This window comes from Corvus kubaryi, unplaced genomic scaffold (assembly GCF_017639235.1).
Source record: "Corvus kubaryi isolate FWS band 111438036 unplaced genomic scaffold, C.kubaryi_AGA036_p1.0 37383, whole genome shotgun sequence".
Classification (NCBI taxonomy): Eukaryota; Metazoa; Chordata; class Aves; order Passeriformes; family Corvidae; genus Corvus; species Corvus kubaryi.
The window spans coordinates 287,611-315,173 of NW_024581125.1; the positions used below are offsets into that span (position 1 = coordinate 287,611).

General features: G+C 48.4%; 1 protein-coding gene across 1 annotated transcript; it reads left to right on the forward strand.

Moving 5' to 3' along the window:
* Positions 1 to 28: 28 nt before the first annotated feature.
* Positions 29 to 27,563, forward strand: NDUFA10 (NADH:ubiquinone oxidoreductase subunit A10). Its single transcript, XM_042035306.1, has 10 exons — positions 29 to 145; positions 1,138 to 1,306; positions 1,758 to 1,973; positions 2,066 to 2,152; positions 3,854 to 3,975; positions 5,548 to 5,627; positions 8,744 to 8,798; positions 12,358 to 12,443; positions 17,733 to 17,841; positions 27,129 to 27,563. Exons 1-10 carry the CDS (start codon positions 44 to 46, stop codon positions 27,195 to 27,197), a joined length of 1,095 nt encoding a protein of 364 aa, XP_041891240.1. The 5' UTR covers positions 29 to 43; the 3' UTR covers positions 27,198 to 27,563.

Here is a 27,563-nt window from a genome sequence, read left to right on the forward strand (position 1 = left end):
CTCTCCCGAGCTACGTCATCACCGCGCGACGCCCGGCACCGCCATGTCCTTGTGGGTGTCCCGGCTGGGCCGGGCCGCGGCCGCCCGGGGCCGGCGGGGGAGCCCCGGGCCGGGCAGCGCCGCGCTGGGCTCCGTCCTGCTGGGGGTGAGCGGGGAACGCCGCGCGGGGCTCGGGGGGAGCGCTGGGCTGGGCTCCGTCCTGCTGGGGCGGCCCCGGAGGTCCCCGGGCTGCGGCTCCCCTCTGCTGGGTGTTAGCGGGGGGGGCCGGGGGGGCTCTTTCCTGGGCTCTGCCTGCCCGGGGTGAGCGGAGGTGGCCGGGAGGGCTCTATCTAGAGCTGCGCCCTGCTAGCGGTGCCTCTCCCCGGGGCTGTGCTGGTGGTGCAGGGCTGGGCTGTCCCTTGGGAAGGGGCGTTGCCAGCAGGGAGCTGGGAGAGACGGCGAAATGCGAGGTAGGCTGGAGGGAATGCCTGAGAGCGGGGTGCAGTGACCTTGGGTTGTGGCTGTGGTGAGTGGGGCTGCGGGGAAAGGAGCATTAAATGGAAATGAGCCCCCCGTGTGTGAGGGAGGTCACGGTGCTGCTCAGAATGGGGCTTGTGCAGTGCTTGCCGGGCTCTGGGGGGGGCTCTGAGCAGGGCTCAGAAAGGCCCTGCCTTTAGTCCCACTGCCCAGGGGGGTCCCTTTTGCTGCCTTTGTGTTGTGCAGAAGTCATGGAATAGTTAAGGCTGGAAAAGACCTCCAAAACTACCAAGTCCAAGCTTTTGCCCACTGAACCACGTTGAAATGAAGGTGTAACTCTCCTGTTTAGTGTTGTTATGTGCCCAACAACAAGCAAAATACAAGCAAAAGTACGATGTGGGGTCTCCTTTGGGAGCTCTGGGCACATTGTGTGTCTGGCCTTCAGACTGAAAATTGCTCCATGCTTTCTGTCTTCTCGGCCTTTAACTTAGTGAACAACTTCCCAGCCTAACCACTGCTTCAGCTGCTAAGCTGGAATGATAGTGCTAAAGTTACTGAATAAGGATTCCTTGTATCACATGTGTGACAGTGTCCTGTCTGTAGGAGCATCTGAAAAAGCTGCATTTTCAGCTGAAAATGCCCTCCCAATCTGCTGATTTCCACCTGCTTTTTTTTTTCCAGGCAAGAATTCACACCAGCCCTGAGCAGAGCCTGCAGTATGGGTGGCTGGCCTATATGCTGGGAGAAAGGGCCAGCAAGAAGTTCAGAGTGCACAGCAAAGTCTTCACGGTGGAGGGGAATCTGTCTTCGGGGAAGGGCAGGCTGGCACAGCAAATAGCAGAGAAACTGGGTAGGTCTTGCTGTGACTGATTCCCTAAGAGCTTGTAGAATTTAATTGTGAGCAGACTTGTGTGGAGGAGGCTCCCCAAAGCAGCAGCTCCTGGTTGGGCAGGGCTGGGGGATGATGTTGGCGAGGTTTGGGATGGGGATGTGTGTCAGGTCTGTGGGGTTTGTTGTGAGCGAGGTTTCAGTTCCAAAGGAGTCTGTGAGCTCACTGTGCTCCTGGGGAGCTTGGATTTTCCACGTGGATGTGCCCAAGGCTGTGCTTGGAACAGCTCAGCTCTCAGTGGGGAGTGGCAGAGCTCGGAGTTTGGGGTCATTGCTCTGTGCTGTGACAGACAGAGGGCTTGGGGCTGTTTGGGAGCTGTCTGAGGAACAGTTGTGTGTTTACTGGCTGGAGAGGTGTTTGCTGTAAATGAGCACAGCTAATTTCTGCTGTGGCTGTGGGGTTTTTTTGTCAGGAATGAAATACTTCCCTGAAGCAGACATCCATTACCAGGACAGGATCTCAGGGGACGGGAAGCTGCTGCCTGAGAAGTTCAATGGCTTCTGTAGCCTGGAGAAGTTCTACACAGACCCCAGGTCTCCCGACGGGCACTCGTACCGCCTGCAGTCCTGGATCTTTGGGAGCCGTCTCCTGCAGTACGCTGATGCCCTGGAGCACCTGCTCAGCACAGGTTGGGGCTCCTGGAATCACAGAATGGGTTGGGCTGGAAGGGGCCTTCCAGCTCCTTGTGTTCCAACCCGGAGCCTGTTGTCACTTTTGCAGGTCAAGGCGTAGTGCTGGAGCGCTCTCCCTACAGCGACTTCGTGTTCCTGGATGCCATGTTCAAGCAAGGATACATCCACAAGAGATGTGAGTTCCTGCCAGGCAGGAGGAAGCTCTTTTGCCATAGTCTGTCAGAAATCTGGTAGCTTACTTTAAAAAAAAGGAACAAGAAAGGCCTGCTTGGAAGGTGGGATTCCTTTAGGTATTCAGTGTTCATGTGGTGCTGTTTCATGTGTCAAGGACTGACCTCAAGCCGTGAGACTTCCAGGTTTTCTTCCAGGCTTTGGTGTTGCTGCTATGCTAGACAACATGGAATCTGTGCATTCATAGAATCATGGAATGGTTTGGGTTGGAAAGGACCTTAAAGTTCCTCCTGTTCCACCACTTGCCATGGGCAGGGACACCTTCCACTGTCCCAGGCTGCTCCAAGCCCCAATGTCCAGCCTGGCTTTGGACACTGCCAGGGATCCAGGGGCAGCCCCAGCTGCTCTGGGCCCCAGCACTGTGTCCTGTGAGCCAGAGACTCCTGTATTTCCCTGGAAATGTGGGTGAGGTGCTGATGGAGAGCAGAGGCCCTTGGGGCAGAGGGTGCTTGTGCAGCATCAGGTGTGGGGTCAGTAATGAGTCTTGCCTTGAATGGCCCTCTGGACTCTCACAGAACCTAGATGTTGCCCTTGTCTTCAGGAGGGGCAAAGGAGGAGGATCCAGGGAGCTACAGGCCAGTCGGCCTCTGCTTGGTGGCGGGAAGGTGCTGGAGCAAACCCTCTGGGAAACCAGAGGATTCTTAGGAGGATGTGAAGGTGATGGGTAACAGCCATCATGGCTTTATGAAATGGAAATCATGCTCAAACACCTGCAATCAAGCTCCTGGCAGGCTGGGTCAGGGGGTGACAGGACAGCAGTGGTATAAAAAGCACGGGGAGGGATGGGGAGCCCTGCTGGGTGGAGCCAGTCTGGTCTCAGTGGCTGTGAGAGGACAAAAGATAAAGGGCACAGTTTGAAATACAAAGTGTTTCATTTGTAAGGAAAAAAACCCTTTTTCACTGTGAAGGGAGTCAAACCCCCTGGAGCAAATCACCTGGGACCTCCCTCCTGGAGTTACTCAGGAGGCTGTGAACTCAGGGTGGAGCTCTCAGCAGAGTGGTTGAACCAGGTGATTTGGGGATGTTCTCCCAACCTGAGTGATTCGGTTTGGGGCACCGAGCTCCTGAGCTGTTGCTGCCTGTTCTTGGTAAATCTGTTCTTTTGGCTGCTCCTGAGGTGGAGATAACTGTTTTCCTGACTGCCTCCTGAGTCTCCTGTTTGATTTGGCATAAGTTTAAGAAGATGTCTCTTTGTTTTTTACCACCTGCTGTAAGTTGCTGGATGAGCTTGAGAGCTGGTTATAACAACCTGTGTCTTCCTGCTCTGCATTGCTGAGGCAGCAAAGCCCAACAACCCACAATTTAATGTAAAATCCCAATTTGGATTGCACTGGAATCCTCAGGGAACAGGCATCTTGATTAGAGCTCCTGCTGCTTACTGTCTCTAAGTGATGGGGGAAGAGCTGAGATTCCTCTAAACTTGGGTCAGGAATAAACCCCCTCTTTGATGTAACTGTGTTTAGATTCTTAGCTCTGTGTATGGAGCTTCCGAGTTGATTCCTGTTTTGCTCTGGAGGTTGTTTGTTCTGTAAAATTCCTGAATCCTGTTTGAGGAAAAGCCTACCCCTAAACTTGCTATGTGAGCCCAGAAGAAGAGACTGCAAGTATAGAGATGAGGAATGTGATTTATTTGTGTTTTGTACAGGCCTTGATCACTACAACGAGGTCAAGGAGATCAGCATTGCTGAGTTGCTGCCACCTCACTTGGTCATTTATGTAGATGTGCCTGTCTCAGAGGTGCAGAGGATGATTCAAGAGAAAGGCAAGGTAATTTTATCTCTGATTATTGCTTATTTATCTCTTATCTTTATTACTACTTGTCTCTCACTAGTGCTGCCCGCTAATGTCTGTTGTAATCACACCTTATGTGTGAGTCCTGTGGGGTTTGCTGCTGAATTCTGCTTCTGAAGAGCTGCTTGTCCTCTGAGCTGTGACATCTGTGTGCTGGTGATGACTGTGGGTATTCTCGTATGCTTGCTTTAAAAAAAAAAAGAAGCAGAAATCAACTCTTCTGTGACTGCATCAATATTCTGCCATTTCTGGAATGAGAAATGGTTTTAAGAGCAGGTGAATTTTATACCAGGCTTTGTAGCTGCCACTTTGGGAGTCGTGGGCAGGTGATGTGCTGTGTACTCAGAGATGATATCTGTGCTGTTGCTGAGTGCCAGCAGCCCAGCTGGGCTCCCTGTCTCCTGCTTCCCAGCTGACTGCTTCTTCACACCTGTGCTGGGGTTTATGTGTGAGTCACCTGGGATCAGCAGGCTCACTTAACTCCCTGAAATGCAGCAAATCACTGCTGGATGGCTGTGTTATTGAACTAGTCTTGAGTCAGGAAAGCTGTAGGGTGCTGTTGGGGAATGACTGATCTAAGTAAGATTTGTCATTTGGGGTTTTTTAGATGTGTGCTTGTAACTGTTTGCAGATGTGTTATTAGGCTTAAATTATATTTGCCTTGTTCAAAGGCTATGGGAAATGCAGTTTAACTCTGAAAAACCTGATAGATTAAAAGAAAGCTTTGATTTATTAGGAAAAAATTCTCAGTTAGAAAGCTCTTCATGTATCGGGGGAACCTGTGACTTCTTAGCCTTTGTGAGCATAAAGGTCAGTGGCATTTTTGAAGCCTTTGGACAGAAGTGGCTGGTGTAGCTTGTGACTTTTTGGGTCAGTGGCAGTGCTGAGCTCTGTAGGACTTGTTTGGGAATGGTGTTTTTGGGCATTCTGCTGCTTTGGCAGATGGAGTGTTCGGTATTCAGCATGCTGTTGTGGGGCACTGGGAAAAGCAAAGCCTTCCAGTGGGGCCAGCATAATGGGCAACTTGGATGAGCATTTCAAGCAGGAAATGTGCTTCAATTTCACAACTGGGCTGAAGAAATACATGGTAAATTAGGGAAATTCCTGGTGTTTTGCAAATGTGGCATTAAAAGTGCACTGTGTGGACAGCAAGCTGTTTAACAGCAGGGATGATACCCACGAAATTCCACAGAAGGAGTTTGGAGTGGGTGTTTGCCCATGCACTGGTCTGAAACTATGGGAATAGGTGCAAACTGGCCTCCATGTGGAAAAGGTGGACTCGGTCTTCTCCTGTTCTCTGGGTGATTATTACAGCTTCCTGGAATGTGCAGGTAGCAGGGATGAATCAGTCCTTGGAAAGCTGAGGGCTACTCTAGGTATTTAATGGCATGTAAGGAATTCCAAACACTCCAAATGTCTTAATTCTTTGAAACTTTCACTAATGCACACTGGTTCGCTTGGATGCTTGACTGCTCATTCCAGAGTGGGTGGTGGAGCAGCCAGTGGGAAAAGAAAGAAAGTTAATTCCACAACTTTGTCTGTTTGTAGCCATATGAGAAAAAAGTGTCTCCTTCCTATCTCCAGAGCATTGAGGATGCTTACAAGAGGACCTTCCTACCAGAGATCAGGTTAGCAGAGCAAAACATTTTGTCTCTCAAGTCTTTGAGTAAAAATGTGTGCAAACCTTAGAATCTCTGCCAATATCAACAAATGATGTGAAAAATCCTCCTTGTGCCCCAGGGTACAGTATTGTGCCCCAATGAAGGGGTGCTGCACTCATGGCGTAAGAGCTGTGTGGGAGTGTAGCTACCTCTGCCATCCCAGAAGCCTGCTGCCAGTGTTGGAAGATTAAAAACGGATTCAGGAGTGATGTGCACAATGCCACAGCTATGGCTGTGTGTGTGTTGGCATGACCTGAGGGGACAGTGATGCAATACAAGGTGTTCTCAGGCCTTTTTGGAAAGCTTCAGAGCTTTTCTCTCCTCAAAAAGTCCTTTCAGTTGTCACAGAATCCCAGAATGGTTTGGGTTGGAAAGGACCTTAAAGCTCATCCTGTTTCACCCCTGCCATGGGCAGGGACACCTCCCACTGTCCCAGGCTGCTCCAAGCCCCAATGTCCAGCCTGGCCTTGGGCACTGCCAGGGATCCAGGGGCAGCCCCAGCTGCTCTGGGCACCCTGTGCCAGGGCCTGCCCACCCTCCCAGGGAACAATTCCTTCCCCATATCCCATCCATCCCTGTCCTCTGGCAGTGGGAAACTATTCTGCCTTGTCCTGTCTCTCTCTGGGCTCCCCTGGCTTCCTCTAGCTGGGAAGCAAAAATGTGTGCCCTGTAAACTGGGGGAGAAACAGAGCTTGCCCAGCTCTCCCAGTTCTTATAAAATGGCCCTGTGGAAACTAAAGTCGTCCTAAAAACCTAAAAGCAGAATTATGGTCCCTTATAACTCTGGAAGGGAAACTCAGAGGTCATCAAATGAGTTAACTGTGTAAGTTGTGGGGTGTGCATGAGGCTGATTGAAATGAGAGGAGATTCCCAGGTGCTTTGTAGCCTGCCTGTGTGCCCTGGTGCTTGCTCTGTCTCCCGGGGTGGGTCAGTGTGATGGCTCTGCCAGCTGCTGAAGTGGATAACTCGATACTGAGCCTGTCATTCATGCAGGCAGGGATTGTGGTGTCATGTATGGTCAGCTGCCTCCCGGTGTGTCCCCACAGCCAGCACACAGCTCTTGGAATGGAAAGAGGGAAATGGGGATGGGAAGCCTTGGGAATGTCATCCCCCTGAGGGCAAAGCTGCTGCAGTTCCTGCTGGGGAGAAAGCTGCTGCTTGTTCTTTGGGTCACATCGAGCCCCACATACATCTCGTGGTGTTCAGTGAGGCTGAATCCTAAGTCCTGCTGTGATTTCAACTCCTTTCCCTCTGTGTGCACATGGTCAGTACCCCTGTTAGGCAAACACCCTCTGCTTGGCACGCTGTCTGCGGATGGGCTCCCAGCAGCTTGTCACATCCATCTTTGTCTCCTTCCCTGGCTGTGGGGGAGCTGGGAGTGCGTGAATCCAGCACCTCTGGACCTCAGGGTGGCTCTTGTCTGGGATAAATGCAGAAGCCATAGCTGCCTTTAACTGTTTGTTTGCTGGCAGTGGTGCAGGGAGCTGTGTTCACACCTGCCTGGTAGCTCTTAGTCTGCCTAGTTTGATTCCCTGGCTCCTGGGGATGCCCAAAATCTGGTCCAAGCAGGCTAAAAAGAGTTGTTACAGATTGCTGAGCTTGTCCTGCACACTTTCCATGTTGAAGTTTGTTTGCTTGTTCTCTTGAGAAGCCGTTTGTTACTGGGCAAAACTCCTGTTACCTTGTTCTGTTTAACTGGAGCAGCCTGGTGATGCTTAAAGGGGTTTATGGTGGATATTTGCTTTAAAATTGATGTTTTCACTCTAGTTGACTTGTTATGAATGTCTTTAATGTTTCTGTTGGTAGTGATTTGTGAGCTGGGTGCTGTGGCAGGTACCGCCTGGTGATTTGGAACAGACGGTGTCTGGGTTCTGTTTGATTTTTCCTGGAGCAGGGCCTTAAGATTAGCAATGTTCTCTTTCATATCCAGCACTGCTTCCACTAAGCAGCTGTTTTCTCTTAAGGAAAGCTCTAATAATCTGCAGAGTCACTGAGCAGCTGTTTTCTCTTAATGAAGCCCTGATAATCTGCAGAGTCAAATCAAGAGATGGGATCAAGTGCTTTGATCGGTGTTGTTAATGCAGTTGCCGGTGTCAGGCTCTGCTGAAGGCTGACCTCTCCCTTGGGCTGATATTGAAGAGAATATCTCTTATTCCAGGTGCCTGTCCCATCCCTGGAAGTGTTCCAGGCCAGGTTGGATGGGGCTAGGAGCAACCTGGGATGGTGGAAGTTCCCCCCATGGCAGGGGGTGGGACTGGATGAGCTTTAAGGTCCTGTCCCACCCAAACCATTCTGGGATTCTATGAGTGTTTTCTCCATGCTCCTAAGCTTTGCTGTGTGATGTTTGATACAATGTCCACACTGGGCAGCTATTCCAGGGCCTTCCAGGTCTTCCAGCTGGAGCAGTTCTGGGAACAGAGATTGCTGAATGTGGCTGAACAAGTGTAGTGTGAAAAGTTAATGTAGGAGCTCCTGTTGTGGCTCTGCTCTGCAAGTGCCTTTTCTCTGAAGTCTGCTGTCTGATTGAAAAATCTATCTTGTAACCAGGAAACATTACCTTTCAGAAGTGTTTTTACACTTACAGATCCTGCTGTGCCTGCATTTGTATTCATTCAGCTAGCTCAGCCTGAGTGAATAGTGATAAATGTACACATTCTTCTCTTGAAATGATTCACAGGTAGTGAGTTGTGCACTTGCAAAGAGGAAAGTTACTGAAGTTCTGGGTTAGACTGGCTGAAAATCTCACTTATTTTTTCAAGCAGGTGGGGCAGTTGTAATAGAGGCAAGTATCCATGTTAATTAAATGAAAGCAAATTCATATGTGTGGGTTTTTACATTTTTTTTGAACTGAAGTTATGTAGATATCCAGGCCATTTGCCCTTTAAAAGCAACTTTCCACCAGCAAAGAAGCAGCTCACAGGTGCAACAGGAATTCTATTGCAGCAGCTGGGAGCAATCTAAAAAATTGCAATGATTCTGGTTAGGTGTTTGTACCTTTTAAACTCACTTCTGTGCCTTTTGGAGCAGGGGGAGGATGGGTAGAGCAGTTTTATCAGGGAATTCAATGTCTCTGTTCTTTGCAGTGAGAGCAGTGAAGTTCTGCAGTACACAGCAACCGCAGCTGAGGATGTGGAGAAGGTAAGTTTTGCTTTTCTGGGAGTAAGCTTTGCCTTATTTCAGTGAGCTTTCCTGCTTGTGAAGGGTTATTAGTGGGATAACAGAAGCCTTTTGCTTTTCACCATCATTTCTCTCATCAGCTTTTCTCTGTAGCTGCTGTTCCCTGAGGGAAAGAGCACTGAGGTTTTTGAGATTCTGGACAGGTTTTGGGCCTGTTTCAGTTCTAGGGGTAGATCTTGATTAATAACAATAACATGATGTTAGCAGGATAATAATAATCCTACATGGAAGCTTGCCAAGGAATTATCCCCACTTGGGAGGAGGGAGAGAATTGTCTGTGGGCTGTCTCCAAGGGCTTTTTGGCTCTTCGTCCTGACGAGGTGGAATTTCTGCCCTACTTATACACAGCCCAAACTCCTCCTCCTCCTCCTCCTGTATTATGTGCAGTGTGATCTCAGCAGAGAGTTGAGTAATATATATGTTGTAGCCTGTACCTCATTAAGCTTATTAGCATACTCAGGATGTGTATTTTAATATTTAAATGACCCTTAATCAGACTAAAATTACCTTTTTGCCTGAGGAGTCCTTCAAAGTTCTGGTCATATCACTGTGTGAAGCAGAAAATATTGATAAGGACTTTCCTGGTCCTAAAAATTAACACTCCATACTCCCCCCCTCCACAGGTGCACTGCTGTTTGTCTTTAGGCCTTTTGGTTCCCTTTATAAGAACAGGGTTGTGTGCCACATTCTGGGTCCTCTGCTGTTGTGGATGGGTTTTTGGGTGCTCCCGCACTTGATAGTAAAGGTTATCATCAACAGTAGGCCTGTGGGGCAGTGTGGGTTTATACCCCTGAAAAAGGGCTGGTGGCTTCAGGGTGATGGCAGATAATAAACAGAAAAAATGCACAAAAAAATCAGGCTTGAGTGAACAAGAAAGCTGAGGTGGAGGTGTGAATACAGAGACTCCAGAGCAATTACAGTTATTTTTTCTGGATGATAAAATAAAAACAAGAATCAGAGTTGAGGGCTGTGGTGTTTCAAGGTGCTGCTTGGTGAAGTAAAGGAAGGTTGGCATGGGGGTTATATGCTTGGTTTTGCCCTGTCCTTCTCTCTGGACACATCTTGAAGTGGTCAGAGTAAAGCAGGTTGTTTCCTCCCTAGATTTTTTTGTAGTAAACCCCACTGCTAGAGATTTGATTTTAATCCTTTAAATCGGGGTTTAAAGTCAGTCTAAAGCTCTTATTGTTCAAGGAGCGACTCTCCCAAGCTCAGCAATTGTGTCATTGCTCTAAATAGGGTCATCAGGTGCACCAGTGGAGTCCTTAATTTGCTTGGACAAATCTGGACTAGGGGAAGGATTATTATTTGGAAGTTAAAGTACAATGCCACAGAATGATTAAGGTTGGGAAAGACCCTGTAAGATTATCCAGCCCATGATGTTGTCATGGCCATTGTTGGGTGTTGGTGATAGATATTGGTACTTGTTCTGCTTGAAATAATTCTTTTTTTTTCCCCTTTTCTGCTGAGATTGTTTCCCTTTGGGATGACACAGCAGAAATGTGGAAATCAGGGTTGGCAGGAGGGCTTTGGCTTGTGAGGTGTGTTTGCACACCTTAACAGACAGCAGTGTTCATTAGCTCACTCCAGTCTCTTTGTTTGGGGACTGGGGAGCTGAGGTTTTTTATGGCCTTGCAAGTTTATTAACTTCTGATTTGCTCAGAGCAGGCATACACAGCTTAGAAAGGATTTTTTGAAGTGTCTTAAAAAGGTCAGTTGGGGTTTCCTTTTGTAATTAACTTTGGTTGTGGTGGCTGAAGGGGTAATGAGTGCTGAAATGAGCTTCATTAGGGTGTTCCTCACTGGTTTTGCATGAGGATAAAACTGGGAATACAAAGTTAGCTGTATGTTTAATTCTTCTTAAAGCCTTGGATATTTGCTGCTGATTCCTGGGGTGTGCCAGGGCATTCCTTACAAATTAAGTTGTTCTATCCTTGTTGGGAAACTGATGCCATTGTTAAGGAGCTGCTGGGAGAGAGATCTTCTGACACAGTGATAACAGTGAGCAAAACTAATTTGGGTACAGATGCTTTCTCCCCTGTAGCACATTCTGAGCCCTGTTGTAGCAACTCTGTGATTAGTGCTGTTATCAGGTGCAGAGAGTTTCCAGAGCTTTGCTGTGGAGTAGAGAGGGAATTGCTTCTGTTCAGCTTTTCAATTAAATAATTAAAAGAAATAATGGCAGTTTGCACTAACTTACCATACACTTCCCTTCCTCTTATCTTGGAGTTGTGCTGCAGCAGTTTGTGCTGAGAAATGTTCATTCAGTCATGTCCAAACCATTACTACTTACCATGAAAACATAATGCTCATAAGAGTGGACCTGTATAGTCAGGGCTACTTTGTAGTAGCACTTGGTTATCATTTTTGAAGTGGTAATAGCTGGGAGTTAGTGTTGGCAGGGAATAATTACAGTGGATTTTGTGGAAAGAACACAAAGATTTTTTCCTTCATCATTCTGTCACTTCATTGCTGATGTCTGCTTCTGTGTCAGTGGATTGACAATGTGCCATCAGGAATTTGGTTATGACCTCAGCTTTACCTTTCCCTATGGAAAAGGTCTCTGGAAAGGGATGTCTGGAGCTGTAACAATTCACTTCTTCCCAGGTTGCTCCAAGGTGCTGCCTCTACCTCATCAGGCACCTGAAGTGCATCCTCCTGACCCCAGGGCAGGCTTCCCTCAGCTCCAGCCAGTCAGGTGTGATAAGCAATTACCCCCTGGAGCAGCAAAGATCTGTTTTCTGGTGGAGCCAGGCTGCAAATGAAGCTCCAGTCTGGAACTGATAAGCTTGGGGATGCTGAGGGAATGATTGCTGAGCTGGCATTGCCTGTTTGAAGGGTTCTGGCTGCTGAGCTGTGAGTGTTGCCTTTCCTTTCACGCCTGGGTAGGTCCTGATGGCCAGTGAAATCCTGAGCCCTTGGACTCCTCGGTGCAGCTCCTCCAGGTCTGAGTGTTCCAGCCTGAAATGTGCCTTTGTTTCTGTGATGTGAACCACACAACACCGAAGGAAATGCCACGCCTGCTCCCCTGCCTGTCTCAGGGAATGTGTTACCGAGCCTCTCTGGAGATAAAAACACCCAAACAGGCGTCCTCTGTACCACAATGATTTTCTTTTTGTACCAAAAGGGAGTTGAATGTAGACTTCTCTCCATTTCGTCCTCGTTCTCCCTTAGGGGTGAGGTTGTACCTTTGCTTTTCTGTCCCAGTGGCAGGGTAAGGAACAATGTCTTGGATCAGGTAAGAATTTGGAAACAAGGCACCTCTCAGCCCGTCTATTCCCTGCCAGCCAAAGCTGAAAGCACGGGATGTTAAGAGATCCCCCATGTGTGTGCCCAGTGCTCCTGGCAGGGCCATGGCCTGTGGAAATGGAACTGGGAGATGATCATGTTATCTCTGAACATTTGCCTTGTTACTACAGCTTTAGCAGGGGAGCCTTTCTCATTTGTTTAATAATCTCTTTTGATTATTTCATTGATTTTTGGATCAAGCCACCCCTTAGTGAACTTTCTTCTCTGATTTCAGGTAATTGAAGACATTGAGTACCTGAAGTTTGACAAAGGGCCATGGCTGGAGCAAGATGATGTTTCTTTCCATCACTTGAGACTTCAGTAAGTATGGTGTTATCCAGCCACTGAGCAATTCTTGGCATCAAATCCCAAGGAAAATGGTCAAAGCCATGAGTTTTTAAAGGTGGGGCTATATTTTGTGATCCTGGTGCTTGGCACTGGAACATGGTGAGGCATTTTTGCTGCTGATGGATGAGACGAGGCTGCAGGCAAGTTTAAGAGTGGTTTTTGTCAGAGATCCTTGTCTGCCCAGTTGGATGGGAAGAGAGCAGACTCAGACCGTGGCAAGTGCCGTGTTGGAAAATAATTTAATTTGATTTTTAATCATTCTTTGTGAGTGCACCATTTATTTGTCAGTTTTATTTATATAAAATATAAAGACACATATATAAAGAATATATCTGCACCTGTAACTGTGTTAATAGCAGAAGTGAGGCAGCCTCCCCCCATTTTGGTGCAACTTCAGATTGAATGTGCAGGTGGAAATTTCAGTATAGTTACGCTTTTAAAACAAAATTTAAGAGTTACATTATTTTCATTAATTCCTGGTCATCTCACAGGTTAATAGAAACACAGGGATTTTTAAATTGAGTATCTGTCCCTAAGTTTGTGTCTTTGTGACAGGCACTGGAGTAGTAAGTTAAACTTTTTTTGTGGACTTGTGCTACTTCTTGCATTTAACTTTTCTGTGCTGTTACTTCAAATACCTATTTAAAGATAGAGCACTAATGCTCCTTTTCTATGGTTTTTCTATCAAGAAGGGAAGGTAGATTGCAGAGGAGCAGTGTTGGGTGGTGTCTGAGAGGAACGAGTCATGATTTGGGTGCCTTTGATGTATCAAAGAGGAGGTTTCTTTGTGTAGGATCTGGAGGATAACATCTGGTGACTTAGGCCCTGCAAAATTACCACAATCAGATTTCCTTGGAAAGAGGGAATAAGTTGCTTGTTTTCCTGTAGCTCCACACCAGTGCAGGTATTAGGAAGGATCATTAATTGTAGTGAGTAGGAGGGAGTTGAAGGAAACCTTGCAATTAGAGCAGCGTGTTAAGACGCTGTATGGAAATTGTTTCACAGCTTTAGAAGGGAATAAACTGCTTTAAGGACTCCATTTTTCCTTGAACCCTAGAGGAGGGTGAGAGAGTCTCCTGCACAAGGCTCTTGTTGCTGTAGATAACATGAAATTATTTCTTCTTTTGGCAAAAACATGTGGTTGTTTGAAGATCTCAGAATGCAATAAACTGCTCATTTAAAGCACAGAATCATAAAATATCCTGCACTGGAAGGCACCCACAGGAGTCATCGAGTCCAGCTCCTGGGCTCTGCTTGTGAATCTTCACTTGTGCTGGGCTATCAGGGCAGTGATAAAGGGGTGGCAACACATCCTGTGCCAAGCTTGAGCTCATGCCTTGCTCAGCTGAGTGAGGGAGTCCTGGGCAATGTCTTGGGCAGTGTGGGAAGAGCCTCTTTGTACAAATGTGTGTGTTTGGACATGATCTTTTCCCATGGCAACTCCAGCAATGCAGGAAGCCTGCTGTGCAGGTCTTCCCTGTTGGAATTGCATGCTGGAGCATCCAATGCCCAGCTCAGGTGTGAGTCCATGAACCTTAAGGCTGATGTTTTTCTCGCTTTTTCCAGTGCCCAGATAGCAAAGAGCTCTTGTTGTCCCCACAGACGTGCAGGTATCCTGTGCCCATGGGAATTCTCCCTTTGGAAAGCGCTTTTCCCGCAGGTTTCCGCTGCCTTCCCGTGTGCTGGCACATGCTGCCCTCTCGTGGGTGTTCCTGCGAGGTTCCAGCAGCTGTTGGGGATCCTTTAGGTTGGAAAAGCCCTCTGGGGTCATCGAGTCCACCATTCCCCCAGCACTGCCGGGCCCACCACGAGCCCATGTCCCCAGGTGCCACAGCCACATGGATTTGGAACGCGTTCAGGGACAGAGGTTCCACCACTGCCCTGGGCAGCCTGTTCCAATGCCTGACCACCCTTCCAGTGAGGAAGTTTCCCCGAATATCCAGCCTAAGTTCTGCCCTGCTTGGGTTTCCATCTGCAATTGCTTCCCTTGCTGACCTCCCAGCTTGTGGGGCTGTGTCGGCCCTGCTGCTGCCTTCCACCCTCGGGTCTGGGGGCCTGGGATGGGTGAGCAGGGGCGAGGAGAACTTCTTCATTGCACACATGGAGGGTCTAACGCACAGAAACCCCAGCAGGGCCCCTGAGTGATGAATGCAAATAGGCCAGCTAATCAAACCGGTGAGCCACACCCATGGGCAGTCAGCTGCACCGTGATCCCTTTTATCTCCCTGCCGTGCCCTTAAGTGCTCTCCCCTGCCCTGACAGTGTGGTTGGGGGATCTTGGCAAAAGGTTTAAAAGGGCTGTGTTTGTGTCTGGAAGCTGGAGGGCTCTTCTGGAGGATGCTCTTCACATCTCCCCTTCCTCTCCAGGTGCCCAGTCCAGCAGGAACCATTCTGGCTCTTGAAATGTCTCAGGGAGTTCCTCTGCTGTCACTGCAGTGTCTCAGGCCTGTTTTTATCTGGGCCCTTCCCAGTGATGTTTGTCTGGCCACACGTGTTGCAAAATGAAGCACGTTTGGGGTGAAGAGCTGCAGGCTGGGTAACCTTGCCTGTGTTATTTTATCAGCTCCTGGGGGGACTTTGCTGTGCTTGACTTGTTCCATCAGACAAGTGCACAGCTAAATCTGATCCATCCCTGCAGCTCCTTCAGAACCTGGGGAATGGTTTTCAAAGCCATCCCATCCTCCCCCTGCCACGGGCAGGGACACCTTCCACTATCCCAGGCTGCTCCAAGCCCTGTCTATCCCATCTTTTTGCTTCAGTTGAAACACTTCTTTTGTGATTTCCTCTTTGCAGTGGCTTTTGCAGGTTTGAAGAGCTGTTGTTGCACCTTCTCCCCTTTCCTTGCAGACCTGCTTCTTTTGGAAAATGCTTTTTTTTTTTGTTCTTGGTGTTGATGGTGAGTGTTTGCTCACCAATGGAGTGGCTGTGCCTCACCTTGGCCATGCCATACCTGCTCTGCCTGGCCAAATGGGGGAATCTGTCCCTTTGGCAGAAAGAGGAAAGTTAATTTCATGTATCAACACAGAATTCATCTTGAATGGCTCTGTGGTGTTGGCTCTTAGGCCAGTGAATGCTTTTAGGTCTCTCTTGCCACTTGAGTTTTTGTGACTGTGCCAGCATCAGGTGTTGAGAAATCACAGCCCAGCCTATGGCAACTCAGGGTTTTTTGTTGGGTTGCCTGGTTTATTTATTTGTTTCTAACCAGTCTCCTTCCCTTACCCCACCTTGCACCTTGGCAAGGCTCATCAGACTCTGATGTTCATGGTGTGCGTCCTGCTGCGAGCTGCCTGTGAGGGAAACAGGAACGTGTCCAACCTGATTCTTCTGGTTGTGCTGGATAAAGTGTCTGAATTGGTGTGTAAGAGGTGCTTTAGGAGAAGAGATGAGTTGTCCATTGCTGTAGGATACTTCCAGGTGGGATTCCTGTGCAGCAGTGGGAAGAACCATGGTTAAGAGGGTTTCGTCAGCTAAAATTTGATGTTCTTAAAGTCTTGGGCCCACACAGTCGCTTATGTGCCCTCAGTTCCTTTTCAAGTATGACCTAATCTGGAAGGTAGAGGTGCTGCATGCTGAGAGCTCCTTCAGGAGAGTCTGGTAGAGTGTCAGAAAAGAATAAATAGTGATAATTTTCTGCTGGGGGAGAGAGAGAAAACAAAAGCAACATAAAAGGTGCCTGTGAATGCTTCCTGCTGAGCAGGGAATTAGTCCTGGCAGGCGGCTGTGGTTTTGTGGTTAGACATTGTTGTGGCAGGTGTCTTTGGGTGTGCTTTTACTTCACTTTCCAAATTATTTCTGGGGGTGCAGAGAACATGGAGAAGCCATCAGTAGCTTTCAGCATTTTCTTGTGCAAAGAATTTTTGGGAGCAGCAGGTTTGTCACTTGGCCCTTAACTAAAATTAATTGTGCTTGTGAGTTGTCCTCTCCAAATGGCCACTTGGCTGAGATTCAGGAAGGAATGGATTCACTGTGGGCTGGATGACTACAAAACCTGGTTTCTGCGTGTGAAGTTATGCTCTTTATGTGCCTGGACTCACTTTTGTGCCTTCCAGCATGTGAAATACACATCTAGTGTTGCTGAAGATAAATAATGTTGCTGTTTATAGGAAGTGTCTTTGATGTTGATCCTGATCTTGGAAAAGGGCATTTATCCTCACCTCCTCCCAGCTGAACTTTGACTGGGTTGTTGTATTTCCTGACAAGTCGGTCTCTAGAAGGATAATGTACAGTGTGAATATCAGGGTATGTTAGCAAACCACTTTATTTGTTGAAGCTCTTCGTTGCTGGGAGGAAAGGTCCCAAAATTTATGATCCGGGGGTAAAAACAATTGCTTAAAGATGACGAACTTTGCTTTTCTCGGGGCATGTGCTTGATGTGCATGTCATTATTGGTAAGAAATGTAATTCGCTGAGAACAGCACCATTTGCAGCGGAGTTTCTGGCGTTGGGTTGAGGGTTGGGTCAGTGCTGGCTGGAAAGGGATGTGTTTTTCCCGGACGCATCCAGGTGGCACTGTCGGCCTGTGGATAAGCACAGGCAGCAGGAGGCTTTCTAGCAGTTTCTCAGGCGTTTTGAACTGGGGCTGTCTGAAGTGCTGCTGTGTGCAGAGTGGGTTGTTGGTGGATGCCGAGATCCACCACTGGAGCCGCTGCAGCAATTGCACACCTTCCTCCAGGTATTCCCAGGCAGGATGCTGGAGGCACTGCCGGCTTCCAGACCCTCTCATTGCCTCAGTTCTGATCCGTTTGGGATGGGAATTTAGCAAGGTAGTGTGTGGCATTCAATAAAACCACTGCTTTTTACACTGCTTTTATGGAAAGCTAAAAAGCCAGAGGGGGTTCATGGAGAAGGCTCCCAGGAATGGTGGAGCATCTCCAAGGAGGAAATAGGGAAGCAGGAAGTTGGAACAGGAGCAAACTGGAGGCAAGGATGAGGGGCACTACATCATAGATTGGTGAGGAGAAGGATAAATGTTTGGAAAATAGCCCAAACCCTTGGAAGCTTTATTTAACAGAAAGGTATTTCTTTCATCATAGAATGATGATTATGAATCCCAGAGTGATTTGGGTTGGAAGGGTCCTTACAGCTCATCCAGTTCTACCCTCTGCAATGGGCAGGGACACCTTCCACTGGATCAGGTTGCTCCAAGCTCCATCCAGCTTGGCTTGGAACGCTTCCAGGGATGAGGCAGCCACAGCTTCTCTGGGTCCAGTATTTGGCCGTTGCTGGGGCAGGGTGTGAACTCACTGCTCCTTCTCCCCTCAGTGTCCAGGACAAGGCTGGAGTGCTGGATTCCGTGTCCATCCCGCACTTCGTTCCCGAGATCACCATCGGGGGCTCCGAGTACGACAAGATCTACTACGAGTATCGCTCGGTGAGTGCTGCTGAGGGCACGGCCAGGGTGCTCCTCCCTGCTGGGCACGCCCTGCTGCCACCTTCCTGCCCTTTCCTACCCATAACTGCTGGGTTTTGCCCAAATCCCCACCTGTTTTGAAGTCTGGCTTCCCCCTGAGAGGAATAACAAAGCAAATGGTTTGTTTCATAAGCTGATTTTCTTTTTTTTTTTTTTATCTTTAGCTGTGGACTAAAGGATAAATGGTTTTCATTTGTTTTTGTCGCGTGCCCTGATGAGTCTGTGACCTCTGAAATCTAAAATAATCCCTTAAATCAAACAAGAAAACTGGAAACCCATGGTGACTCCTTCCCTAGCGCTGAGGGAGGGGGTGGGTTTTTTTTGAGGAGGAATGGATGCTGCCTCGCTTCCCCAAAGTGCTGTTGCTTTAAATAGAGCGTTTCTGCACGTGGGCACGCATCCAAAGCCTGTTGTGCCCAGTGCTCTCGTACACCTCATGCAGGCTCCCACACAGGGTTTTAATTAGCTCCTGCCTTGCTGCTTCTGGAGACAGCAGCTTCCAGTCCCCTCAGAGCTCTGCCCTGCTGCCGCTCCGTGGTTTCCTGACAGGGATGGGGTCCTCTCCCCCTACACGGGGCTTGCCTGAGGCCCAGCTATTGGAAAAGCTCTGTAGAGAAGCTGTGGAGCTGATGATAATTAATACTGAGTGGCCAAAGCTACAGGTGAGCCTCTGCTTTCCAGTCGGGTTGAAATCTTCTCTGCCACTGCATCTTATTATTTTCCGAGCACTCCTGAAGACAAAGGGAGGAATATACAATATAAATTGTTAGGAATCATGATTTGCATAATCAAAACACAATCATTTTTCTTTTCCTGGTAGCATACAGTCTCTTATTGAAATTAAAATGTAAGCTACAGATTTATGGACTTGTTTGGAAACTGAACTACCAATGTTTTCTTCTGGAATAGTCAGAATATTCCACATAATTTGTCCCTCCTCGGCTGGCTGTGTAGTGGAGAGGCTCTGGGCTTCACACTGTTCTGCCTCATTTGAGATGTGACCTTTCCAGCTTGTAAAAGGGGCTAAAGCTAAAGGTTAAAGCAGCAGAAAGCATCTGAGGTTGTCTAATGGGTTTGAAAACTCCCCGGTCCAGCCGAGAAATTGCTCGTAGAATTTCCTCCTCCTTGCTGTCACATTCTTAAATCCAAACCTTCAAGCTCGGGCTCGGGGTTTTTGGAGCCCTTCCCTCTGAGAGCCGCCTGTGCTGTGCAGCACAGATTTGAGCAGGATCTGCTGCACGACTTGTCTCTAGCACACAACATCCATCTGCACTGCCAGCGCCTTTCTTCCCCGAGATGAGAGGGCTTTTTTGGGCCTGAGATGTCCCTTTGCAGTGGAGCTGGGAATTACTGAGGCTGCCTGACACACAGCTAGATGTGACCTCGGTGCTGTGTGCTGAGAGCCAGGGGTAAGGCTTCTGAAAGGCTTTTTTCCTCTGGCTGTTACAGCAGCACATCCCTCTTTGTGCTGGCAAGAAGCTGAGAATGTCCTGGCTCATCAGATAACTGGCTGCCAGGAGAAGTTTGTGACTTGCCTTGCAGATGTAGCAAAGGGATGCTCAGGAGCAGGAATATGGGTACCTGGGAAGGAAAGCTGTGCTCTTGGATTGCTCTGCTCCGTGCCAGTTAGCTGACAGCTGAAGCTGAGCAAAAAAAATAACATTGCCAAAATACAATCTCCCTTCTGCAGCCCTGTTTGTAGGCCCTGATTCAGGAAAGTGCTGTGGAAAGTGATAATGTCCTTTGGAATCAGGAGGAGCTGCTCGTTTCAGGAAGTATTCTGTTGGATTTAGCCTACACTAATACTCTCTCTCTTCTCAATGCTTGGGTGCTTGTAACCCTTTGGTGGTGTGGGGGGTGTACAGGGATGGTGCACAGTGCAAAAGGTGCTGAGTTCTCCTGTTTTCCATAAGTACTGGAAGGGGAAACACAAAGCCAGCCCCACCTGCTGTTTTATGTTCTGAGGATTGCATTCTTTGTGTTGAAACTTTGAAGATCTGGGTTGTTTCTTTTTTTTTTCCTTCCAACTTTGTTTAGCAGATGAAGGGGCTGAATTTTTTTCTCAGGCAAGGCTGCTGTGCAGAGGTGATCCAGCAAGAGGCCAACCAGCACAGGCACAGACACCCAGATTTGGGCTGTGATGTTTTGGGTCTGTAAAGAGGGAATCACAAGCCCTTGCCCCTCTCTGTGCAGGGATGGTCACAGCTGTGCTGCCACTTTGGCATTTGAAGATAAAGGGTTTAGGCTCATGTGACTTGTTAAATAAAGGCTTAATTATGGGATAATTACAGAAGTTTAACTTTTCCTTGTGCGAAATATGTGCTTTTAAAGTTGGGGTAATGATGTTTACCACATAAACACAACGATTTGCGTAGGGGATTTTTTTCCCCCTCTGTAACTACTCATAAATCCTTGATCTCTCCAACAGGCAGCAAACTGCTGTGCTTTTCAGAGTTCCGTGCACACAGTTCATGCTGCCTAATAATGGTGGTTTTCAGGGATTTACAAATTCCAGGCAGAAGCTGGGTTTTGTTCAAAATATTCATTAGAAGCAACCAAGAAGGAGGAGGAGGAGGGAACACTCTTCAGAGTTCAAGACTTTAGTGTGTGTGCTTTTCCACAAAATAATGAGGTGGCCACATACAGTTCTGAATACTCAAAACTCACCTTTTTTTATGTCTATCCTCTAAATTTCTTCTGTAAGTGTTCTTTTCATGTGTGAGGAGGTGGCTTTCTGCAGCCTCCTTATACCATAAAGTCCTCTGGCAGGGTCCAGCAGTTCTGCTTAGGCATTCAGAAACCTCTGAGGATGCTTTTCTGGCAAGGGAGAAGCAACCTTTCAGTCTGTAGATCAGAGATAAGCATGCTCATTCTTCAGGGAAGCAACATTATTTTAGGAACTGTCAGACTAGTAAAGGCTTGACTACCCTTTCCCCCCTCCCTTAACAACTGCTGTATCTCCCTGCCTTTCCTCCAAGTGCTCGCAGTCCCCAGGGATGATGCTCCAAACGCCGCGTGCGCCCTTCGAAGCTGGAGAGCTGGAGCACTTAGGCAGATGTGTTTGCAGCGAGGATGAAAACAAATGGCTCTGTTTAATGCAATCAGTGTACTTAAATAATGTGCTGATGTACTTCACACTCCTGCTGCATCTCCTGGAGTGGGCAAAAGCGGCTCCTTTGACGTGCGTGTGCTTTTCTGCGTGCATAAAAGTGCAGCTGTTTGCTGGAATTCAGAGAATCAAAGAATCACAGAACGCTTTGAGTTGGAAGGGACCTTAAAACTCATCCCATTCCCACCCCCTACCATGGCCAGGGACACCTTCCACTGTCCCAGGCTGCTCCAAGCCCTGTCCAGCCTGGCCTTGGGCACTGCCAGGGATCCAGGGGCAGCCACAGCTGTGCCAGGGCCTCCCCACCCTCCCAGGGAAGGACTTCTCCCTGATATCCCATCTATCCCTGCCCTCTGGCAGTGTGAGGCAATTCCTCCTCGTCCTATGCCACGGAAAGGTAAGAGAAGGCTCTCATTTTGTTTCCATCCCTGTTTTCCTTGGTGGAAGACTGCTTTTGGAATAGAGGGATGAGGCAAGGAAAGCTTGAGCAGATCAAAGACCTGTCTACTGCTGTGAGGTGCAGTCCAGCTCCTTGCACAGCTCAGCTGCCTTGCCAAACTCCATCTTTGTACCCTGCTCCTCATCCTCCTCCCTCCTGCCCCAGGGCTTGGGAATGTGTGGCTGGCAGCGCCCTGCCAGCCCTGTGTCGCAGCAAGCGGAGAAGAGGGAAACAGGATGGAGGGGAGGGGAATTCCACACTCTTTTCCCAGGCTTTTCATTACACTTTTCCATAAGGATGCAGCCATAGGAGGGGAAATCCTCCAGTTTTGAGGTGGTTGCAGGGCAGTAGCTTTGAGTGATGGAAGGTGGGCCTGCAGCACAAGTCAGCTCTGTCTCACGCCCCAAAACTGAGAGTGCTGTAGGAGCATGTGTTTGCAGTGGGAAATCACTACCAGCCCCAAGGGGAGGACATTAAGGGAAGACTCTCCAGGTTTGAGGTGGCCCAAGAGCAGCCCGGGCCCCTCCTGGCAGCTGTGGGGCTCAAGGTGGCTGCTGGCAAGCAGAGGGGTTGGCAGGTCCCTGAGCTCCCCGTCTCTGCTGAGAGTGCAGAGAACTGCTCACATAAAAATCTCCTGAAAGGGCTGCAAAAGGAATACGTGAGCTTTCAGAGAGCCAGAGTCTGGAGCCAACAGCAGGATCAACTCTTGCCTTTGCAGGAGCAGGGAGCTTAGGATATCTTTCTTCTCCATGTTTGTGATCGTTGCCATAGTTGCTGTCTTTGATAGAACCTTCTGTTTTCTCTCTCCTGCCATTTTTTTCTTGGCTTGATGAAGTTTTCATTCTTTTTAGGATCAAGATCTCCTTTCCTAATTCTGTTTTAAAGGAGGTGTTTGACAGCTGTAATGCCCAGCCCTGTCTGCTCTTGAATCCAGGAAGGAATGAAAGCAGACACACAATAAATTAGAAGAGGCTTCATTTAAGGGTTGGGGTTTTTTTTTCCTGTTTTATCTCTGCAAAAGTATTTTTGGCCCTTTCTAAAGTAACAAGATGTTGCCTGGCTGGGTATCAGTAAGCCCAAAAGGACCTGAGGAATAACAAAAACCTGGGAATGACAGAGTTGTTGCTCAAGGATCTACTTCTCTTCCCACCTTCCCACTTCTCTGCTCTCCCCAGTCCTGTCCATATGGAGAGAGAGTGAGAGCAGCCCCTCTTGAGGAACAGGCAGCTTCTCCACCCTGCTCCCCCTGAAAAGTATCATGGACAGTTGGCAGGGATATCTATCCCAGAAATAGTAGGGAAGGAGCCTGACAGACCTTGGAACTGTCTCAAATCTTGGTCTTGGTGGTTGTGTCTGTTTCACTTTAGGTGATGGTTGCAGGCACTGGGTACCTCTGTAAATCAAAAAGACAATCAAATCCCACTGGCATTAAAAGAATCCATTTTCACCTTGATAGGCTGTCCCTGTGAAAGGAAACACATTTTTATGTGGGAGCACATCCCTCTTTCCCAAACCCCTCTTAATCCCATAACTGTGGAGGAAAGTGATCCCCAGAGTAGATCTCAGTTAAATTAAAATTAATTGGCATATAATTTAATAGAGGGGTAGCATCTCCACGGATCTTACACTGTGAAGTGGTGTCAGTTGGAGGTGTTTAACTGTGCTGCGTGGCTTGGATGAGCTCCTTGCCTTTTCCCTGCACTCTGCAGTGGATAACTGATCCTCTTATGGACACTTCTCTTTCCAAAGGATTTTTATTGTCTGTTTTTCTAATAAATAAATGAAGGGCAGGCAGGACAGCAGCCACTGAACAATTCTAGCAGGCTGGAATTGTTTTAGCCTCAATTCAGCAAAACCTTTGGGTGCTCTTGTGTTTTGGGCAGTCATGGATGTTAGCAGCACGGAGGGTTCTGTTGGAGTAAGGAGTGGCAGGGGTGAAGCTGTAACAAACACCTGTCCATGCCAGGCCTTTGGAAACCAAGCCATGCGCCCCTTGGATGTGTGTTTGGGGGGAATTACCCCCTTTCCCTGCTTTAGCTGTTGCTTTGGAGCACAGGATTGTTGGGGTTGGAGAGGATCATTGAGTCCAGCTTAAACCCAGCATGGCCGAGGCCACCAGCAGCCCATGTCCCCAGGTGCCACATCCATGTGGCTTTTAAATCCCTCCAGGGATGGGGACTCCTGGGCAGCTGTGCCAAGGGTGGTGGCCCTTTCCATGAAGAATTCTTTCCCTAATGCCCAGTTTCAACATTCCCTGATGCATCTTGAGGCTGTTTCCTCTTGTCACTTGGGAGGAGAGATTGCCCCTACCTGGCTGCTACAGCCTCCTTTTGGGTCTCTGTGGAGAGGAACCAAGGCAGGAATAATAAGGAGCAATCAGGAACCAAACCCTCCCAGGATCCAGCCAGCATCTGAAGCCCCATGTTCCCGGATTCTCTCAGATTTTAGCTGTGTGCCTACAGCACTGCCAAACGTTTGGAAGCGAGGATTTCTCCTGCAAAAAGCAGTCATCTGCTCCCAGCAGTGATGGAAGGGGCTATTATTATGGCTGTTATAAACAGCCACTGAAGGATGAGCTTGGGGTATTGATGAATGAGCCCGAGCTTGCAGAGTAATGACTCTGCTTTTAAGTGCTCTTTGATCAGCGCTGCTCCAAGCAGGCTATTTATAGAGCCCAGCCATTAGCACAGAGCAGCCCAGGAATAGAAGGCAGAAACGGCAATTCCTTTTGTTCCCCAAAGGCTGGAAAACAAGGCGGGCTCCTAAACAACCTTTCCAGGTGGTTAAAGCTCTCCAGAGCTCTACCTGCACATGCCCGGTGCGGAACGATCCGGAGCAGCCACGGCGCAGAGCAAACAGCTGGCTGGAGCTGCTTGTTGCTCCTCCACAGCCTCTGCCACTTTATAGGGCTTTTCATCATGTTTATAGATTTGACAGACACTTCTGTGGCAGGTTCTTAATTTAACTGATGAGCCGGTCTTGTTTTCCTCTCTGTTCCTAATGCTCTTTTAAAGTTGAGCAGTTTGCTGCCTTGGAGCTGGCTCTACCTTTGGGTACAGCTCATTTCAGGAGTTTCATGCTCCGTGTGGTGGATTTTATCACATCCCTCTGGAAATAATCCTCGCTGCCAACTTTGGGGCTCTGTGCAGTGTAATGCAGCAGGCCAGGGCTTCATTCTCACTCAATTTCCATGGAGTGGAAAAATCTGTTCCTTGGTGACCTGGTAGGAGCTCAGCCTTGCCTCCTGCTGCAGGGATGTGGGGGAGCTCTTGGGGTTGCCTGGTGGGATCTCTGTTACCATAAAATCGTGGAATCGTGGGTTGGGTTGGAAGGGACCTTAAAGCTCATTTCAGCCCCCCTGCCATGGGCAGGGACACCTTCCACTATCCCAGGGTGCTCCAAGATGGCCTGGGACACTTCCATGGATCTCGTACTGCAAGAGAAGGTGGATATTCAGCCCCTCTCTGTTGTCTCAGCTGCTGGCAAGTCAGAGCTTTTTCCTATCTCCTCTCCATCGTCTCTTGCAGCCAGACTGCCCAGCCTGGACAAACCCAGCAGCCTCAGGGCTGGCTGTTTGTTCCCATCCCTCCCCTGGTGCTGGCCAAGAACAGCCTGGGAGTTTCAGCTGGGTGCACTTTAGAGCACCAGCCTAACCAGAAGCAGCCCATGCTGCCCCTTGCCCTGCATCCCCAGATCTCCCCTGGTGCTCCTACCACTCCTCTTTGCTGTGGCCTGCAAAATCCTGCCCTGTTCAAAGCATGCAGCCCCCTCACCCTGGTCACAGCTGTGCAATGGGGGATTTGAAGAGCACAGCTGGAGAATTGGTCTGTGGCACTTGTGCACAGAACATCAATTCACATCCTCCTGCTTCCTAGGTAATATGGGACTTGTTTACTCTGCTTCCCTCTTCCCTTTTTGTTGGTTTTTTTTTGGTTGTTGTTTTGCTATTTTGAAAGCTTAGCTGTAACAAATCCCCCAACTCTCCTGCCTTTGCCAAGGCCCACTGTGACTGATGGAGTTATGGATGAATACTTATTATAACGCTTGCTTTGATGTCTTGCACGTCTTTAACCAGAGGCACACAGGGAATTTGTTTTGGACAACGAATTTGAGTTCTGTAGGGGCTGATACTGTAGATTTTTAAAGAGGGCAGATGTGCCCAGAAACAAAACTGTAAACTCCTGTATTTTCCCAGAGATCTCCTGTTGCTTTAATAATCTACTTATCTGGGAATCTCTTCAAGTATCAAAGGGCCAATTATGTGCTGCCTGGAGAGGACCAGGGAGAGCTGTTTTTGTGTCACAGGATGGTCACAGCAGGTCTCATGTCCTCCCTGGCTCACCGCTGGAAATTCTTGGGGCAGAGATAGAAATCATTTATTTTCATCTCCCATCTCCTCTTTGCTCAGTGGGGGGAACTCTCAACAGGACTGTGAGGTTTCTGCCGATGTTTAGACAAGACATTAATTGAAAAACCTCAGACAAACTGATCACAAACGGTTTGTGACAAGGCAGGGCGGGGAGTGTCTTATGGAGCAGGTCAAGTCTTCTGTCAGCTTGCTTTTTAGGCAAAGAAGTGTCTTGTTTTTTGACATTCAAGTGAATAAAAACACAACTCTCCTTCCTCAAAACAACAGGCTTCATTTTTATTAAACAGCTCATTTTTGCGGCCTGAGTATAGATTTTATCAAGACTGCATCTTGCTTCTCTCTGCAGGGGCAGCTCTCTCCAACAGGATACTCTCACATGTTTTTTTGGAGAGGAAAAATCCTCGGGACAAGTCTGGGGTCTTGTGTGAAACCAGTGTTTGTGTGGAGACAGAGCAGATGATCTGTGCTTGATTATTTGGAGAGGCTGCCAGCAGATAGCTCATTTTTAAAGGAAGAGTTTTATTACAGCATCTTTGCTGGCTTCAGGCTTTCTCACCAAACTCACTGGCTTTTTTTTCTGGTGCTTTGCTTCTGGGGTCCAGTATTGGAGCCTCTAAGATGTTCTGTTCCGTTTCTTTGTCATTCCTGGATATAGGAATAGGTGTTCTGGAGATGGATTCTGCTTTTGGAACTGGGATCTCACCATCTCTGGCATTTCAGGTCATGGTCAGTGCCTTCCAAAGGGCGCTGCTTCAGCACTGAGACTCACAGGCTTAATACCCTTAATATTTTGGGTGAAGGCTTCAAAAATCTTTGGGGTTTTTCCATCAGAAAGTGGTTCCTGGCTTTGCTGATGAAGACAGGCAGATACTGCTTTTGCTTTAATGGAGTTAAGTTCAGCTCTCGAAGGCTGAATGTGCAGCTTCATTTGAACGGCTTAATTTAACGTGGTAATTAACTCAGTATCTCATGCACGAAGGGTTTCATGTATTTAATAACGCGTGTGCCTATTTTGGAATGAGATCCAGTGCCTCTCCTCCAGGACCCAGGTAGGGGAGCCATCTCAGGCTGGGGAGGAGTTGGATGAAGCCAGGTGGAATATGGTGCTGAGATCACTGGCCTCATTTTCACATCTGTGTTATGACACAGTGGTTTTTGCAGCCCCTCCTTCAGCTGCACAGCTCAGCCTTTTCCGAGAGACTGATTTTGCTGTAAGTTTTATCATTACAACGCAAAAGCAGGTTTTCATGTTCTGTAGATCCCACAAGGCGCCTCAGAACTTTGTGTGGGGAGTGCCAAGTGTTGTGACTGAGCTTTTCTGCTTCCTTCAGCTCCCTGGGCGCAAGTACAAGGCAGGCTACAACGCTGATGTTGGGGACAAGTGGATCTGGCTGAAATGAGGTCCGTTCCTGTCGCAGCCCTGGCCATGGATGGACCACGGAACCTGAGGGAAGAGGAGCCACCAAGTTCAGCCCACCTGCTCCACATCACTTGGGTAGCGCCGAGGAAACACTGCTTAGACCATCTCCAGCAGGAGGGAGCAGACTCCCAGAAGGAAAACCACTTTATTCCGGTTTGTTTGTCCCTGAGGAACTCAGGGATGTTGGATAGTCAGTGCAGGATAGCCAAGTGAGCTGGGACAGGCTTAACAACAGAGTTTAACTTCCTCTTCCTCAAGACTGTGGCACATTATTGTCCAGGATTATTGTTGTTCTGCTGAATCAAGAAAAATTAAACCTGTACCCTCCTGGCTCTCACAAAGTTAA